At 38.9% G+C, this 18,615-nt stretch overlaps 1 protein-coding gene across 6 annotated transcripts in view; it reads left to right on the forward strand.

The window, feature by feature from the left end:
- TAX1BP1 (Tax1 binding protein 1) overlaps positions 1-18,615 on the forward strand; it is a 47,129-nt gene that overhangs the window by 22,656 nt on the left and 5,858 nt on the right. For 2 of the 6 annotated variants that reach the window (XM_060248694.1, XM_060248693.1), the window contains exons 6-16: positions 174-322; positions 401-491; positions 2,792-2,977; positions 3,353-3,580; positions 6,288-6,434; positions 8,297-8,390; positions 9,768-9,883; positions 10,782-10,907; positions 13,641-13,712; positions 16,872-17,040; positions 17,326-17,474. In XM_060248694.1, the coding sequence (XP_060104677.1) occupies positions 174-322; positions 401-491; positions 2,792-2,977; positions 3,353-3,580; positions 6,288-6,434; positions 8,297-8,390; positions 9,768-9,883; positions 10,782-10,907; positions 13,641-13,712; positions 16,872-17,040; positions 17,326-17,474 (1,527 nt within the window). The remainder of the gene's footprint in view (positions 1-173; positions 323-400; positions 492-2,791; positions 2,978-3,352; positions 3,581-6,287; positions 6,435-8,296; positions 8,391-9,767; positions 9,884-10,781; positions 10,908-13,640; positions 13,713-16,871; positions 17,041-17,325; positions 17,475-18,615) is intronic. The other 4 variants (XM_060248696.1, XM_060248697.1, XM_060248699.1 and 1 more) reach the window with 2 other exon arrangements.

Here is an 18,615-nt window from a genome sequence, read left to right on the forward strand (position 1 = left end):
CAGTTTCAGTTTGTTTATGCTCCCACCTCGTCAGAGATTACTTTCCCATTTTGCTGCTTTGGATGAAATTTTGCTGTTCAATATGTTTGAAGTCAGTTAGATGCTTGTAAACAAACATTCTAAAAGTATTGCTCATGACACATGCACTTCTCCCCCCCTCTTTTTTATGGAAGCATAATTTTAAAGCTGTAGAAACTCTTAAAATTGAAAATGAAGAATTCAAGAAAAAATACGAGGAAGCTATTTCAAAAGTTGTCCAACTTGAAGAAGACATCATGACTGTTACTCAGAAAGCAATTGCAAAAGAAACAGAGTTAGACAGGTATGCATCTAAAATAATGCTTTATTTTCCACTTAGATTGGAGCAAAATGAAATAATTGAATGTCTTATTTTCTGTAGCCTAAAAGATAAACTCAAGAAGGTAGTTCTTGAAAAGGAACAGCTTGAAGGTCAGTTGAAGACAGAGAAGGATGAGAAGGAACTCTACAAGGTAAAATATCTGCTCCTTTGTTCAAAATTAGCATTCATACATTTTTGACTAAAACACGAAGTTTGAATTCACTGTAGAGTCTGTTTGCCTTACCTCATTGTATATTTACACTTAAGTATTCCTTCCCTTTAATCTGATTAAAGCTCCTTGACTAAAAGTCTTGAGTAGTCAACCCTTTTGTTAAATATCATCTGAACACAACACTAAATCAGTGGAAAAATCTTGCAACAGCAAGGGTGTTAGAGAATTTGTCAGATAAAAGGAACATATATGAACATATGAAGCTGCCTTATACTGAATCAGACCCTTGGTCCATCAAAGTCAGTATTGTCTACTCAGACTGGCAACGGCTCTCCAGGGTCTCAAGCTGAGATTTTTCACACCTATTTGCCTGGACCCTTTTTAGTTGGAGATGCTGGGAATTGAACCTGGGACCTTCTGCTTACCAAGCTGATGCTCTACCACTGAGCCATTGTCCCTCCCCAACTAGCTAGTGATACTGTGTTAAACTATTTCTAAGCCTAGATTGTCTAGATACTGTGTTAAAAAACTGTTTCTAAGCCTAGATGGTCTAGATACTGTGTTAAAAACTTGTTTCTAAGCCTAATACAAAAGCTTTAAGGTACCAGTACGCTTAAATATTAAAGATATGGAGAAATCCGTCATATGCCTCTGAATGGGGCTGGTAACATCACCAATTACTCATATAGGTTTTCTCTTCCATTCTGTGATGTACTAATGGCAATTGGCTCTTCTAGTTTTACATTCTCTACTCTAAGAACAGCTAGAAGAACCACCACTTAATCTTCCTACAAATGTCTTTGCTGTATTTATTTCAGCACAATATTTTACTAGTACAGGACTTCCTGAACCCAACAGATCACTAATTATACACATATTGTCTGTCTGCCTTTTGACCTCATCCCACACTGCCCAAAGATGTAGAAGCAATCTTTGAAACATAGTGTGTGTTAACCATAAAGCTTATAGGCCTGCTTTCATGACTAAGCATCACAAATAATGGAAAAATAGACTTTATATTAATTATTATTATTAGAGTGAAAAACAAAAGCCCTGGATCCCAGCCCGTCTGATCACTACTCTAAGGAAGTCACAGATGGGAGGCCTTGATCATTTATCTCCCATTTCTCTCAATGGCAGAAGCAGCTGTGACCACCATAATTGTTTAAAGATTGTTTGTGTTTTGCTGTGATCACACTTTGTGATGGGGCGTGCATGTGGCAAAATTGATCTGATTGAAATTTTTATACTTGGTGTTATACACACATAAATCTTCTGGTGGTCTTATATATTCATGGAAGAAAAAGTCTTGTGTAAAAACAAGTGTCTGGGTCTCTTGTCTGGGTGTATTCAGAAAACCCCAGGCTTTTAAAAGATTATTATTTAAAATAATTTAAAAAGATTATATGTTCTTAGCTGCACAGTATTTGGTCAAATAACAAAACAATATAATAAACAGACAAGCCAAAATTGCTTAGTGAAAAGTTTGCAAAGGCAACAAACAAAGGGCCATAAAAATAGAATACAAAAAAATCTAGTTGAAAGGGATGTGATTAAAAACCCTGCCAGCAAAGTCATTAAAGCCAAAAGAAAAGCAGCTCAAGCAACTATGATGAATCAGAAGGAAAGGATGAAATTCACAAAAGGCCCTACATCAGGCAAAAAGAAGAATCTTTACCTGGTGTTGAAAACTCATTAGGTTTGGTAGGCTGTGGAGTGGAAATTTCAGTTTGGTTGCAACATCAGAAGGTCCCTCATAGCCACCCAAGTTATTTATCTAAGTGAGAGTGTGTGGAGCAAGGCTTCCATGAATGATAGACAAACTCACATAGAAGTTAATGGATTTTTAACTGTGTCTGGGTTTGTACCTTAGAAGGCTCTAATCTGATGCTTTGAGAGGTAGTTTTTAGAAAGGTAATATGTTGCTTTATGCATGTCATGGGGTCAGTTCTGAGACTGATAGCAAATTCCTGGCAGATGACTAGAGGTTCATACAGTCATGTGGTTGATCTTATCCATGAGCATGTGATTCCTATTTCTTGGTGTTGTGTTACTCTTTAAGTTAACGGTTGAAGTGTTTAGTTAATCTTAGGGAAATCATTATGAATAATAGAATCATTAGAGCTTTGTGGTAATATGCACTGTGAACAAAAAAGATTTCTCACTCTTAGTTATCTGTTTCTTGAGTCTGTTTGGATAAAACATTAAAAGATTAATATAAGATCTTCAATGAGAAGTGGCAAGCCAGTTGTATCATTGCAAGGGATTTATAATTACAGATACATTTGAAAAACACAGAAATTGAAAACACCAAACTAGCATCAGAAGTCCAGACACTAAGAAATTTGGATGGAAACAAAGAGAACCTGATAGCTTATTATAAAGAAGAAGTTGGCAGGTTACAGCTATGTGTGGCAGAGAAAGAAAAGTTGAAGAGAGCTTTCTTGCTTACTTCATCAAACAAGGTAATTATTATAATTGTAATTTAAGATTAGTACCTTTGATTGCCCCGAGTATTCAAAATCCCAAGGTATTGTCCTTATACTGTTGTGTACTTTTGGCACACGTTCTTAATTCTTTGAAATAAAATGGGAAAACTTAAAAGCTGTATAAAAGATTCAAAGTATTTATTTTCACATTTATGTGGTAGGAGTTAAAATATGAGCAAATGTTCAGTGACCTGTGATATTTTCTTCCCATATGTTTTCAGCACACTCTGCTATTGAACACATCTAATTGTGATAGCATTTAGATTAGTATACCTTTCCATTTAAGAATAGCAAGACTCCTTAGCTGTATTTAACAGTCAATTTCCTTGGTTCTTTATTTTCCCCTTCCAGGAAGAGTCAAGTATGTTAAAGGAACAACTTCGGAAAGCTGAGGATCAGATTCAAGCTGTTAGGCAGGAAGCTCTTTTGATATCTAAAGAACTCCACGATGCAGTAAATGTGCGTGATAAAACCATGGCAGATCTTCATAGTGCTCGACTGGAGAATGAGAAAGTGAAGAAGCAGCTTGCTGATGCTCTTGCTGAGCTTAAAAAAATCACTCTTGCGAATAATGAACAAGTAAGAGGTGTTTTTTTGTGTAAATCTTCAGTGTAAAACATTCTCAGGGACCGAAGTTGTTTGTATAATTACTGATTCTCATGCAGTTTCTGTTGAAGTCTTGCTCCATATCTGTTCTCCCTCCCCAGTTTTGTAGGCATGAAAACTGCAATGATTAAGTACTTCAGATTTAAATTAAGTGCTTTTAAATGCTGTTCGTATCATTGGCAAATTTTCCTCATTCTCTGGTATACTAGTGTGTCATAAGAACATAAGAGAAGCCATGTTGGATCAGGCCAACGGCTCATCCAGTCCAACACTCTGTGTCACACGTGGCAAAAAAGTTTATATATAGACACACACTGTGGCTAATAGCCACTGATGGACCTCTGCTCCATATTTTTATCTAAACCCCTCTTGAAGGTGGCTATACTTGTGGCCGCCACCACCTCCTGTGGCAGTGAATTCCACATGTTAATCACCCTTTGGGTGAAGAAGTACTTCCTTTTATCCGTTTGGCTCGTGCTGAATATTTTCATGTAGCTTGCAGACTTCTAAGACTTGACTAGGGGTGTGCATTCAGCCTATACTGAGCTGATGGGGAAGGCTCTGTCAGGCATTCCAGTTTAAATTGGGCTGCCCAGCAGAGCCTGTAGGGAAAATTTGCCTGGATCTGGCTCCTCTTTGCATCTTAATTTCAACTGAGCTGCAAAGAGGAGCCAGCTCAGGATTGGAGGGAGTGGTGTGGAGCTCTCAGTTCCTGCCAGTCCAGCTGATCCTCTTGTGATATTTGGACCTGAAAAAATTTGGAAATATTGTTTTTTTTTGGACCCCCCAAAAAACTGGTATTGGGATTTGGGAAGGTCAGGACAAACAATCAGGAAAAAACTATTTGGGGAGTTCAGTATACCCGAATGTGGGAAAAAACTGGGGATTTTGTGCACAGCCCTAGTCTTGACTCTAGTTTTCCACATTTGATAGTCATTTAAAAATGCTTCTGCCATTTAACCACGGGGGCAGAGTATGTCCCTCATTTCAGTATAAGGGATTGCCATCTTCTTTGCTTGAATCAATTTGTTTTCATTTGATAAGATTTAAACATTATCTTGTTTATATATTTTGGCCCACCATAAGGGAGGATGTCCCAGGTGATACTAGGCTTCGTTTAGATAGCGAGCTGTAAGTTGGTGTTGTTTGTCTTGTCCAGGCCCAACTTGAACTGCCTAATTGAGGCTCATAAACAGTTGACAGCCTAATAGTCAATAATGCAGATTGATTGCTGCAGTTCTTTGTGGTAGATACCATTAAACTGAGCCGATAGAATTTTATGCTTGTAATTTTACACTAGATGTATTCATATACGATTTATTAACAAACATCTATTAGGGATGTAAATAATTCAGTGTTTGCATGATTAAAAGTAAGGATTCGTTTGTAGCTTATATTTTTCTATAAACGTTCGAACTACCATACAGCACTATCCCCACACAAATTCCAAGGAAGTAAGCGGGGCTGTTACCCAGTGGGGCTTCTTGTTCTTGGGTGGTCCTTGCCTTGCTCTCTTTTTGGTGGGAGCTGCAGCTTCTGCTGGAGGCTCTCCAGGCTCAGTTACTGGGCTTTCCTCTACCTTGGCCATTGTTCGTGGCCTCCATGTCCCCTGTCCACCCTTGGTCATTCTCATCTCACTCTTTTGCCAACAGGCACTCTGGTGTATGAGAAGTATTTCACTTTCTCATGGTTCACCTGGGCAGCTGCTGGGGTCACAGGGAGTGGCTTAGAATGGAGTCAAAGAGCCCCTGTTTCCATTACTCTTCCCTCTTCCATGAGCTGATCTCCATGGGAGAGTATAAGCCACGGTCCCTTCACTGAGCCCAGCTTGTTCTTGTTGAAGTGGTGGAAGGATTTTGCTACCTGTATGATTTCATGAAGGAGGAGAAATCAAGCCTCTCCTTCTTTTACTGAGCTCTGATTTGTTTCCACACTCATTGCTGCTGGGCTCTGTGGAGGAAATGGAAAGTAGGAAGGACATATGTGGGCTGGATAGCTTGTGAGCTTGAATGTTTACATGTTTAAATGATATTTTCAGTAGCTTAAATGGTTGCTTAAATTATATCTGTATCCCTAACATCTGTGATTTCTGAATACATCTGAGCATCCTTTAAAAAATTCTCCAGTCTGAAAAAAATGGGTAAAAACATGTGTTTCCAGAAGGAAATGGTGATGTTTTATGTACTGGATTGTGTCCTAGTTTATGTTGATCAAATAGATTAAAGTAGCCATAAAATAGCTAGAACGAAACATGAATTATGTCTTGACAGTTCAGATGAATATGTGGCTTTCGAATCAGCTATTTAAGCCAAATAAGTTAGACCTGAGCAATGAACACCTTAGCTGTACTTCTTACTTATCTCATGGTCTGGGAGCTTTTCAGCTGCTTGTACTTTACTTTGAATATAGAGTTTAGGATTAGTGAAAGTAATGGTGTGGTTGGTGACAAGATGGAAGATTACTGGGAATTCCAAGTAAGCTAGTCTGTATTCTTTCTAATAAAGCCATTATGTAACTACTAGTGGAAATCTTATTTCAGCAGAAAGCAGATTTCCTCACAGTAGAAGTGGATTTTTGCATCAAGCAAACAAATTTGTTTTTCATCTTAATACCTACATTATCTGATTAAAGAGATCAGTGAGTTCTTTTAACGGACAAATACGTACTTTTTTTGTTAAAGGAAGCATCAAATGTTGTAGAGAAAGAACTGCGCAGAGAAGTTGAAGACCTAAAGCTCCGCCTGCAGATGGCTGCTGAACATTACAAGGAAAAATTTAAGGAATGCCAGAAGCTGCAGAAGCAGATCAATAAACTTGTAGACCAGACAGTAAGTTGCATTTTTGAATGTCTGTGCTCCTGATTCTTCATAAAATCAATTAGTTATATTGTGAGGCATAGAGGATTTTCCAAAAGGAAAGGTATGCTGTATTTTCCAGCAGAATGCCTATTTTTAATAAAAGCTGAACAAATCCAGGTTTTATTAAGTGTCCAAAATGTTTTGTGATGCCCCACACGTTTACCCTTGAGGCAGTGAACCTACAATGGGTATGAAAGACAAACATACAACTATAAAATGATCTGCCCATGTAATATGTCCTCACTTCTTGGGGTATGTCATCTACTCAGTTCATATTTGCAACTTCTTGAGGACCCTTATCCAGAACTCTAGTACCATAGTGGTATCATAATTGTCTCCTGGTTATGTGCATATATTGTGATGTCTGCTGAAGTATTAGATGTTATGAAAAGGCAAACATGCTGTTTTCTGAAAACGTTATAATAAAAACATTATTGAGTGGTGAGCATAGTAAGGGGATTTTTAAAAAGCTATTTATAACAAATGATCACAGTAACTTTTCTACGTTGGAAAGGTAATCTGGAATGGTTGAATTTCTGTGCACAGGGCTTAAAAATCTAGCACAAGACTGTCTCTCTCTGCCTCTCAGATCACTGCCCTCCCCAGAGATCACCCACGTTTTTGAACCCATAGTTTATGGGCAAAGTGTTTCTTAGCCTACTAAACTATTTGGTCTGTCAAGTAAATAAGCAATTAAGGGGAAGGAGACTGGCTGTCCATACTTTGAAGCCTTGAGTTACGACCAGAGTATTTGAGAAAAGCCTAGCAATAACTGTGAGAAAGATAGCATCTAGTAGTCTTGATCAAATGAGAGACTTTATGCAAAAATGTCTGCTGCAGCCTTATCAGATTCTTCTGACTTGCTTAGCATCTGTGGCTCCCTGAATGGACTTCTCCCTCTCCCCATTCTCTAGGGGTGATCCTTGATCCCATAATTGGTATCCTAGTAGAAAAATATTTTGCACGCCTTCTGAGTTCACTTTCAAGTTGGACTGCAGAGGCACAGCTCGCAAAAACCATTTACAGGGATCCCTTTAAATGGCTTTTGCAAGCCACACCATGGCAGTGCAACTCTGAAGTGGAGATATTTCAGTGCTTTCTGAGTTCACTCATAGTCTCTTTTAATGCCGTCTGCAAGCCCCACCACTGGTGCCAATATGTTTGCTGACCCAAACCACACAAACTCCCAGAGCCACTTGGGAGGTTCATGGGGGTGGGGTGGCATGAACCGAGGTTCACAAATCATGAACCATACCTGGTTCATGATTACTTTCAGTTTGTAATTCAGTTCATGCTCATCTCTAGTGGTGACATGGAGGCAGGCAATAGCAAACAGATTTTAAACAGCTGAAGTTCTAGATCTGTAAGAAAGGACAACTCTTCACTGTTTGATATCAAGATTTTAAAGCCACAGCTCTTGCAAAGGAGCAGAGGAGTTAATCCTTTTCTAATTTCCTTTTCATAAAGAAGGTAGACTACAAATGCAGATACAATTTTCCCTTGGTTTTAGAAAAATGTGGTTACCAAAGGAACACTTGAGTTTGGTTTTCAGAGCAGATGGATTTAATACTCTTCTAATCAGTACTAGTACATTCATGAATTCCAAAACCGGATGTTATGTGAGAAACACATATTTGTTTATAGTAACTTTGTGTAAGAGTAAAGTTGTTTATAGTAACTTTGTATAACAAAATGTGACTCTTCATAAATGGTTCATAAAATATGTATCCTGCATACTCTTAGGGCTTGGATTTCCCCCCGTTTTTCATAAGTAGAACATAATAGTGTATAGCAATGGCTTCCACTCACATAGTGTCATTTTTTTAATAAAGAGAATTGCAGGGAAGCAACAGAATTTGACAGATGGCTCAAAAAGTGCAACTCCTGTGGTCAAGACTGGAGATGAAAAGTTGTCTGCCTCTCAAGGTATCAACTGTTTCTGGCTGACTTAAAAAAAAAACCAGGTTATCTATCAATACTGGAGAAAGAGTAGGATCCAAAGGATCACCTTCAGCTTTTGCTTTCCCCCTTCCAGTGAGTCCCTTTACCTTAAAAAGCTGAAGGGGAAACAGAGCCTGATGGAGCTAGGGTGGCAGTCAAGTGATTCTGTGGAACATGTTTGCTGTGCAAGGGAAAAAAATCACTGGTTTGGCACCCAAGGATTTCACATTTATGCCCAAACTTAACTAATTTATATCTGTAGTCAAACAGAACCAAGCAGGAAGCAGCATATTCGTGATCCATGAACTATTGCTGCTCGGGCTACAGTTCAATTTGGTTTATTGTATATGGCCATTGGCTGTTACAATTAAAAAGAAATAACAAAACTAAAGCTGGTTCTAGTAAAATTGTTGTGCTAGTTAAGCTGTTATTTTATTTTGTTTTAAGTACTTGGCTCATTTCTGTTTCTGTCCAGTTGGTGGACTATAACACACTTAGTAACTTCAGTTTAAAATTTGTCAGCCTTTTAGTTGATCTGGTATACCAGTAGTCTAGCAGATGTCTTGCTTCGTTGTCAGAATTCTTAGTGAGTGCTTCAGGGCAAGGGTCGGCAGCATATGACATGTAAGACCCATTTAGCACGCCAAGGCTTCCCCACTTACGTGGCAAAATTTTCCCACTGTTGCTTTCTGCCAAACTGCAGATAGATAAGGGTGGATGAGGATTTTAGGACTGGATTGAGACTTTGACCAAGTACAACTTGCAAGCTGTACATTGACTGCTGTGACGCAATGCGTTAAATAATGTATATGCCCTGTGATATATATTGTGCTGCTTAATTGTATAAATGTGGCCTTTCTTAGTATTTCACAGAATAATAAGTAACTTGAATTTGTAGTGGGGAAAGTAGCATGAATACAAAGTGTTTCAAGGAATTATGGGGAACTGTCTTAAGTTAGTTAAATAAGTGGATGTTTCTAGATATGGGTAATGAACATGACTAATTATCTTTTTCTAAAAATGAAGGCAGTTGATGACGTCTTCCCTGAAATGGCAGTTTTTAACATACCAGCGGTTTGTTTAAATCCTCTCATCTGTCTTAGTATCCAGCCATTGTTTTCTATATGGGTCATCCTGGAAACAGAATCAGAGTGTAACTATCCACAACTGAAATGTGGCCTGTTCAAGTTTGTTTCTGCTTAGCTTATTGAAGAGCACAAAAGAGAAGTCTCCTGGCAGCTGGGCATATGTTGCCATTGAGTCAACCAATGATTGCTGCTTGTGGTTTCTAAACCGATCTTGTTACCTTAACATAAATTAAATATATATATATATATTACTAAATTTCTTCAATATATATAGTTAGCTCCATTCCATCTGTTACAGTTTTGGAGTTTTCAGAAAAGGAGCAAGATCATGACAAGAAAAGGGAAAGTGCTGAAAAAACAGAAAAATATATGAAATGCAAGGACATGTCTGTAAGTAAGAGGCTATTATAGAAACAAGAATTAGCATTAGAGAATAATTGCAGAAGTATACATTAATCAGTCTAGAAAAGTTGCTGTAATGTGATATATAAAAGTTTAGTTAATTTTAAAGCCACAGTTGCAGTTAAACAAAAGTTAGTTTTAAGTCACATTGAAGGTAGTGGGGCTTCAGTTTTTTGCAACAAGTAAGTTTTATTGGTTTAAATAAAATGTAGTTATGGCTAACTTTTGCTCAACTGTATCTTGGGAGACAATTTTTTGGTCTTTGCATTTTTTAGAATTCTTGATTTAAAATGAAGCTTGAATATGAATGTTGTACGAAGCAAATAAACAACCAATAAGAAACAAGAGTTTAAAATAGCCAGATGAAATACTAGGTTTCTCTTGTAAACCGATGGGAGCTTTAGCTATATTTGCATAAATAAAATTCTTCATTTGGTATTGCTTAACAGTACTGTTTCTGCAAAAAGCACGTGCTGACATCAGTATGTATTATTCCTCTGGAAGTGGCTATCGTTCTGGTACTTAAATGGTTCTGTTGCACATTGAACATAAAGAGGCATTATGTTTGGTCTTCTGGATGAAGAGTGTTCTAGGCAGTTGCAAAGCTTCATGGAATGAGTACATGGTGACACCTCCCCCCCCCCCCCGGTCAACTGCTTTTCTGGGGTGAGAACAATGGCAGCACATCAAAATAATTGCAAATAAACTAGTAAATAATCTGAAAGTTTTTTCCATTGCTTTAGTTATTTAGCTTAATCAGTAAATGGGAGTCATCTTGATTTGGAAGCTGTCAAGTGGCAGTTCTTTGAAACAGCTTTGCTGCACATGAACCAGCCTAAGTCTATACATTTATGGAACAACTGATAGTTGATAATTTTGCCTATAGGATGAAAAATTGAAGTGCAGTGTCTATGCCGATGAGTTAGCTAAATTGGAGCTGAAGTGGAAGGAGCAAGTGAAAATTAATGAGAGTATGAAACAACAGCTAGCTGCGGTGGAAGACCAATACCTTGTAAGTTTGACTCTTTCTTTAATACTAACACTTTTAATTGAACCTGTTTAATTACATACAATAATAAAAGATCTGCCTCCTCTCGTAACTCAGGTTTATGTTACCACTGCTTAAATCAATACTGCTCAATTAGAAGTTACTCTTGCCTTGCTGAGCTCAAGAAGTAATTACTCACTTCATGGAATAGTTCTTTCAAGTCAAATGTCTATTGTGCATTAGCTCTCCTGGGACAGACTGATCGTTTGATATTTGCAGTGTCCTATGAAGCAGAGAGAGGCTTATGTTTTTAGGCTGTGTTCAGATGTGGTTTAACAGATTTGGTCTCTATCTTGCCAAGAACTAGGATTCTAAACGAGGGTTTAGAATATCAGTGTGAGGTTGAGAAACAAATCATAGTCTGTATAGTGCTTGAATGTATGCCATCCGGGTCCGGATGGCATACATCCGAGAGTTCTGAAAGAACTCAAAGTTGAACTTGTGCATCTTCTAACAAAAATCTGTAATCTTTCATTGAAATCTGCCTCCGTTCCTGAGGACTGGAAGGTAGCAAATGTCACCCCCATCTTTAAAAAGGGTTCCAGAGGAGATCCGGGGAATTACAGGCCAGTCAGTCTGACTTCAATACCGGGAAAGTTGGTAGAAAGCATTATCAAGGACAGAATGAGTAGGCACATTGATGAACACGGGTTATTGAGGAAGACTCAGCATGGGTTCTGCAAGGGAAGATCTTGCCTCACTAACCTGTTACATTTCTTTGAGGGGGTGAACAAACATGTGGACAAAGGCGATCCGATAGATGTTGTTTACCTTGACTTCCAGAAAGCTTTTGATAAAGTTCCTCATCAAAGGCTCTTAGAAAACTTGAGAGTCATGGAGTAAAAGGACAGGTCCTATTGTGGATCAAAAACTGGCTTAGTAATAGGAAGCAGAGAGTGAGTATAAATGGGCAGTCTTCGCAGTGGAGGACGGTAAGCAGTGGGGTGCCGCAGGGCTCGGTACTGGGTCCCATGCTCTTTAACTTGTTCATAAATGATTTAGAGTTGGGAGTGAGCAGTGAAGTGGCCAAGTTTGCGGATGACACTAAATTGTTCAGGGTGGTGAGAACCAGAGAGGATTGTGAGGAACTCCAAAGGGATCTGTTGAGGCTGGGTGAGTGGGCGTCAACGTGGCAGATGCGGTTCAATGTGGCCAAGTGCAAAGTAATGCACATTGGGGCCAAGAATCCCAGCTACAAATACAAGTTGATGGGGTGTGAACTGGCAGAGACTGACCAAGAGAGAGATCTTGGGGTCGTGGTAGATAACTCACTGAAAATGTCAAGACAGTGTGCGTCTGCAATAAAAAAGGCCAACGCCATGCTGGGAATTATTAGGAAGGGAATTGAAAACAAATCAGCCAGTATCATAATGCCCCTGTATAAATCTATGGTGCGGTCTCATTTGGAGTACTGTGTGCAGTTCTGGTCGCCGCACCTCAAAAAGGATATTATAGCATTGGAGAAAGTCCAGAGAAGGGCAACTAGAATGATTAAAGGGCTGGAGCACTTTCCCTATGAAGAAAGGTTGAAACGCTTGGGGCTCTTTAGCTTGGAGAAACGTCGACTGCGGGGTGACATGATAGAGGTTTACAAGATAATGCATGGGATGGAGAAAGTAGAGAAAGAAGTACTTTTCTCCCTTTCTCACAATACAAGAACTCGTGGGCATTCGATGAAATTGCTGAGCAGAAAGGTTAAAACGGATAAAAGGAAGTACTTCTTCATCCAAAGGGTGATCAACATGTGGAATTCACTGCCACAGGAGGTGGTGGCGGCCACAAGTATAGCCACCTTCAAGAAGGGTTTAGATAAATATATGGAGCACAGGTCCATCAGTGGCTATTAGCCACAGTGTATGTGTGTATATAAAATTTTTTGCCACTGTGTGACACAGAGTGTTGGACTTGATGGGCCGTTGGCCTGATCCAACATGGCTTCTCTTATGTTCTTATGTTCTTAATTCAGACATCACAACAAATTGTGCCTAGGTTAAAGACTTAATAAAACAGTATTGGATCTGTTCACAGTAAGGGGAAGAGGAAGCACAAGGATATGAGAATAAGCCAGGCTGGAGTTCCATCATGAATAAAACAGAGTTTGTGATGTCTGAATAAAAAAACATAGTGTGGATTGTTCTGCATTGAGTTTGAAGTCAGAACTCTGTTCATCAGATATGAACCCTGGTCTCTTTTCCAGTTGATACCAATTTTGTTCACACAATGGCACTTTTAGTTCAGTAATATATAGGCTATGAAGCTACAGTTGTGCACATTACTGTGTCAGTTGTTGCTCAGCTGCAGCTGGCTTCTGATAGTGTATAATAGCGGTCTTGAACCTTTCTAGATGTGGTCTAGAAGGTCTGCAAGCATATTATAAGAAGTCATGTGATAGAAAGAAGATTGACAAGAGTTGTGATCTTATCATTGGTTAAATAAATTTTTCCAAAATGGGTATGGAATCTGTGTCATTACTCTTTATACAAGAGAGCCAGTTGTCCAGTAGAACTGCAATCTTATGTTGTAAGGAACATTAAAAACCAAAAAAATCCTTTTATTAGGTTAACTTCAGTATTCCATATATTTAAAATATTGTTACATCATGTTCATTTGTTGAACAATTAGATGTATGTGACTATATGTAGAAAATGTTTAATGTCCACTAACATTGTTGGTGCTTTGAACTTGTGTTTTAAATAGGTTCAGTTGGCAGACAAGGACAGACAAATAAATGAGCTGACAACTCATTTGGGAATCCTAAGCAATGGGAAGGTACTGAATAATTGCTGCATATTAGTGAACCACTAAAATCAAATTTATGTTGATGTATTCCTTTGGATGCCGCTTGACTGCAAACAAAGAACTTGAGCCACAGCCACAGCTGCTTAAATTTTAGAATATGAATGGTGGATGAGAGTGGAAACATACCATGGGAAATCTTTAAAGATGAGCTTGATTAACATATGTTCAAGCATTGGTACTCTCCTGTGGAATATGCAAGGAAGAAGTGCAAATGCTGGCATTACTCCCATGTGAAATCTGGCTTAATACTCAAATTATATTATTCACAATCCAAACTGCAATAATCAAATGACTGTGTACATTTTTAGAAAAGGCTGCATCTTGTTAGATTTCCAAGTCAGTTGGAAACCAGAGAAGAATAAATTAATAAAGGTCCATCTCAGACAGTTAAGCACACCTAAATCGCATTGAAGTAATTGGGATGAGCCTGGTTCCTGTAGGTGAAAGACAATATCAAAAGGCAGAGTCTCAAGTGCTAGATGAGCTCATAAGTTGTGATCTCTTTGTGGTGCTAGTTTGGTCCACATGTGCTGAAATGATCAGATATGCAGCCTGGCCTAATTTTTCTGCAGTCCAAGAAACCTATAAAAATTATGTTTGCATGGGAAAGTTTTAATGTTAGACATCTAATGAGGATCTATGTTAAGTCTAACTCGAACCGTTTAAAGAAGAATGTAGATCAGATTACTATATTTATATTACCTTTATTATATTTTTATCATGCCTATAAACTGACCTGTTTAGGGTTGCTGAAAAGTCAGAGGTTCTATAATCTGCATGCTTTACTATGTTATTAAATATAAAGGAGAAAAAATAACAGTGCAGTAAAGTAGTCAATGTTGGACTAGGAACAGGGAAACTCAGGTTCTAATCTTCACCCAACCAAGAACAGCATTGGATGATAGACCAGCCACATGCTCTCAGCCTGACATATTTCACAGAGCATAGGGATCCCTTGGAAAACGGGCAAGATTTTTTTTTTTAAAAAAAAAACCATATTAGATGAGTAGAAATTAACATTTTTAGCATCCTCGATGGGCTGAAATTTATGAACAAGTACTGATAATGAGGTAAAGGCTGTATATGGTACTTAATCCTTTTGAAAGCACAAAATATATAGATAGTTACACCACAGCCTTTATACAGTGCAGTCTCCAAAATTATTTTGCCTTCGTTGTGTTATCAGAATCTCATTTTTAAAGTTTATCTTAAAATAGACCACATGTTTTTATATAAAGATTACAACTTTGTAATGTTTAACTGTTCCTTTGTTATGAAATGTTAAGGCTCAGAATTTTTAAAAAATCAGCTTCAAAATCTGTGGATCTAAGCAGTGTTTAGGCAGCATTTGTTTAAAACATTTTGGCCCCCTTTAATCTCTCATGGAATTCTTTGGAAGTTTGGACATGGGGAAATAAAACAGCTGTGCTGATGCCTCCTGTGCATGTTACTCTGTATCTTGCTTGCTTGTTACACTCAGCTAGGGCTAAACTTTAAACATGATCTTTAAACAAAACAGTTTGTTTCTGGGGTGACTCCCAAGTAGCAGCTATCTGATTGTGGCTAAGTTGTTTTAGCAATGGGAGCCAAAATGAAGAAATGGAATTTTGTGGTGATACGAGTGCTGGCAGCTTTCCAGTGCAAAACAAAGCAAATTAAGCTTTACAGGCCTTTTGGTGGAATACAAGATTGTTCAGTCACTGGAACAACACAAACAGTCATGTCTCATTTGTCTTCCATTCTGCAATTTTCAATGTCTGCTGACAGCCAGTAGAGAGCCATCCTTTCTCAAAGATCTTGTCAGTGGTTAATCCTGTTTTATAAAAAGCAATGTTAATGTTTAATTTCTTTTCTTGAGAAAGACCTGCTCTGATGCATCCCTTCCAATTCCCTCCCTCAAAGGCTAGAATTTCCCTCTGTTTTTCTGTTCCCCTCATTGAATGAGCAGCCCTGGAAACGTGTTTTCTTCTCCCCTGAAGAAACTTCGCTTGTCCCAACCTGTCAGTAAGATATATTTTGACTATTTGCTCAGCCCTGAAATGGCATGTCAGACACTTTTAAAATTAAAAAATAAAAGTTTTATTTAACAGCAAAGGGGAAAAAGGTGAAATCAGGGGTTTAAATTACTAAAGTAAAACTAGAGCAAGCACAGACTTTTGATCTTATATCAGGCTAATGAGAGGTTCTTTTAATTATTCGCAGCTTAGATCTTTATGTTGAGAAGCGTTTGTTCCAGTGTTTTCCCAAACACTCTAGTATTTGAGTAATTGCTGACTTTTTTGGTGCCTAGAAAGCTGGAACACACTTTCTGGTACCCAGACCCCTTCTCTGGGAACACAAGTACTCTTCTTGAGTGATTCACTGACATTTAAGGTCTCTCCAAGCAATTTCTAATCACACCAGACCAGGGAATTCTGTCCTTCTCAGAGATAACTCTCCCTGTTTGACTGGGTAGGGAATCTTCTTCTCTTTCTAGAAGATCTATCCCCTTCCTTTAGCTTGAATGGGAGTCTTCTCTACTACCCAAACTTCTTTGCCAAACTGTCCCCCAGTTCTTTTTCTGTGTCCAAAGTGCTGTCAGCTAATGCTGAATTCAAGCTGCATTCAGTCTTGACTGTACTAAACCCTTTTTTGGTCAGGATTATGCTTAGATGGTCCCATTACACGTCTCTTTTCAGTTAAGGCAGGAATCTGACTGTATCTCCTCGGCATTCAGCTCTCTCAAGACTTTTCTTTTCTCAGCCAATGCTGTAACCAATCAAATTGCCTGGAGCATCCTGTCACTCAAGGCTCTCTGGCCCTGTGGAAAAATTAATGTTTCACAATTCTTTAGTTGTTGGTACAATACTTCTAAGCCTCTTAAAGAGTACAGTCCTTCACACTTACATTTTCCTAAATTTTTCAGGGCCTTCACATTACTAATTTAAGAGACCCAGTATTCTAGAAATGACAGTTTTAAAACTAGCCTTCAGTTTAACATTAGACAGTAAAGCATGATAGAGGGAATATCTGAAGACCTGTACAGATTTTAGCAGAGTAGAAGTGTTGAATGTTGTATTTTTTTATTGTGATCTTAAAATGACTGACGTGTGTGTGTATGTTTATTTATTTTCCCAACTTGTTCTTTAGAATCTTGGAAAGAGACTAGAAAACCAAGCAGACAGAATCACTGAAGGGCAGATGTCTCAGCAAGCATTATTTTTCCTCAGTTCTGATGATGATGGACAGGTGCCTGCTGTGCCTGCTAGACTTCCAGTGCTTCAATATGGCAACCCCTATACAACCCAGGGAACAAGAGGTTGGAAAATATTTTCCTCAGCTTTGTTTTGTTGGAAAATTCCACAGAGAAGTGTATCATTATATTCATTTTCTCAGGTGAAGCTAGTGGTGTGTAATCCTAGTTCATAATATATTTACAAAAAAAGACCAGGCATAGTAACTGTCCTGTGAACTTTCACAAGCAGGCCATCGAAGCTGACTGTTTAACTGAGTAAGCTTCTGGTGGTGAGATTCTGCTTATTTGAATACTTGGCACATTCACCTGTCTGTTTATATCACCAAAGGATTGTGATTGTGATTGCAGATGGGGCAGATGGTGCTTTTTACCCTGATGAGATCCAGAGACCGCCCGCACGAGGACCTTCTTGGGAAGTAGAAGACAACGTAGTGTGCAGTCAGCCTGCTCGCAACCTCAGTCGGCCCGATGGCTTAGAAGATCCTGAGAATAGCAATGTAAGTGGGTGTTGTCTGCATACAATAGCATGTTCCATTTCTTATACTTTAAGGTGCAAGGTTTATTCCTTGTCATCTTCATTTAGATAATTTTCTTCCAGGGCAGCTTTACTATTATCCAGTGGGGCACATTCTAACAATGACTGATTTATAATCCAGTGGGGCACGTTCTAACAATGACAGAAGAAGGAGAAGGAGGAGGAGGAGGAGGCTGCTGATGATGATATTGGATTTATATCCCGCCCTTCACTCCGAAGAGTCTCAGAGCGGCTCACAATCTCCTTTACCTTCCTCCCCCACAACAGACACCCTGTGAGGTGGGTGGGGCTAAGAGAGCTCTCACAGCAGCTGCCCTTTCAAGGACAACCTCTGCCAGAGCTATGGCTGACCCAAGGCCATTCCAGCAGGTGCAAGTGGAGGAGTGGGGAATCAAACCCGGTTCTCCCAGATAAGAGTCCACACACTTAACCACTACACCAAACTGGCTCAATTACCTCAAGCATACTGTGGATATGTGAGGTCCAGTCAGATCATTTGTGTTGGGAAACCAGAGAAGGAAGCTGGACTAGGATCAGAAAGTCTGTGCAGACATTTCTTGCAAGTGCAGTATCTCATGATAAGTGCATGGAAGCAACTGTGGCTGAATTTGTGCTGCTATGTTGTTTGGTCTCTTTCCTGCAGTTGATGTGCACATTTGATAAATAGATGCAGGGCTTTTTTGTAGGAGGAATTTGGCATATTGGGCCACACACTCCTGATTTAGCCAATCCTCCTGGAGCTTACAGTAGGCCCTCTACTAAGAGATTTATTTATTTATTTATGATTTATATCCCGCCGTTCCCACAAGTGGCTCAGGGTGGCTCCCAACAAATAGTCAAACATAAAATTAAACAAGTATTTAAATATATAAGCAATTAAAACATTTAAAACCTTAAAACCATTAAACATTACAACAATATGTATAACAGGAGTCTGGCAAAGCTACATTTAGTTTCTCATCTCAGTTAGGTGTAGGCTAGCCGGAAGAGGGTTGTCTTACAGGCCCTGCGGAACTGAACAAGGTCCCGCAGGGCCCTCACCTCCTCCGGCAGCTGATTCCACCATGTAGGGGCCATAACAGAGAAGGCCCTGTCCCTAGTGG

This window comes from Heteronotia binoei, chromosome 10, assembly GCF_032191835.1.
Source record: "Heteronotia binoei isolate CCM8104 ecotype False Entrance Well chromosome 10, APGP_CSIRO_Hbin_v1, whole genome shotgun sequence".
Classification (NCBI taxonomy): Eukaryota; Metazoa; Chordata; class Lepidosauria; order Squamata; family Gekkonidae; genus Heteronotia; species Heteronotia binoei.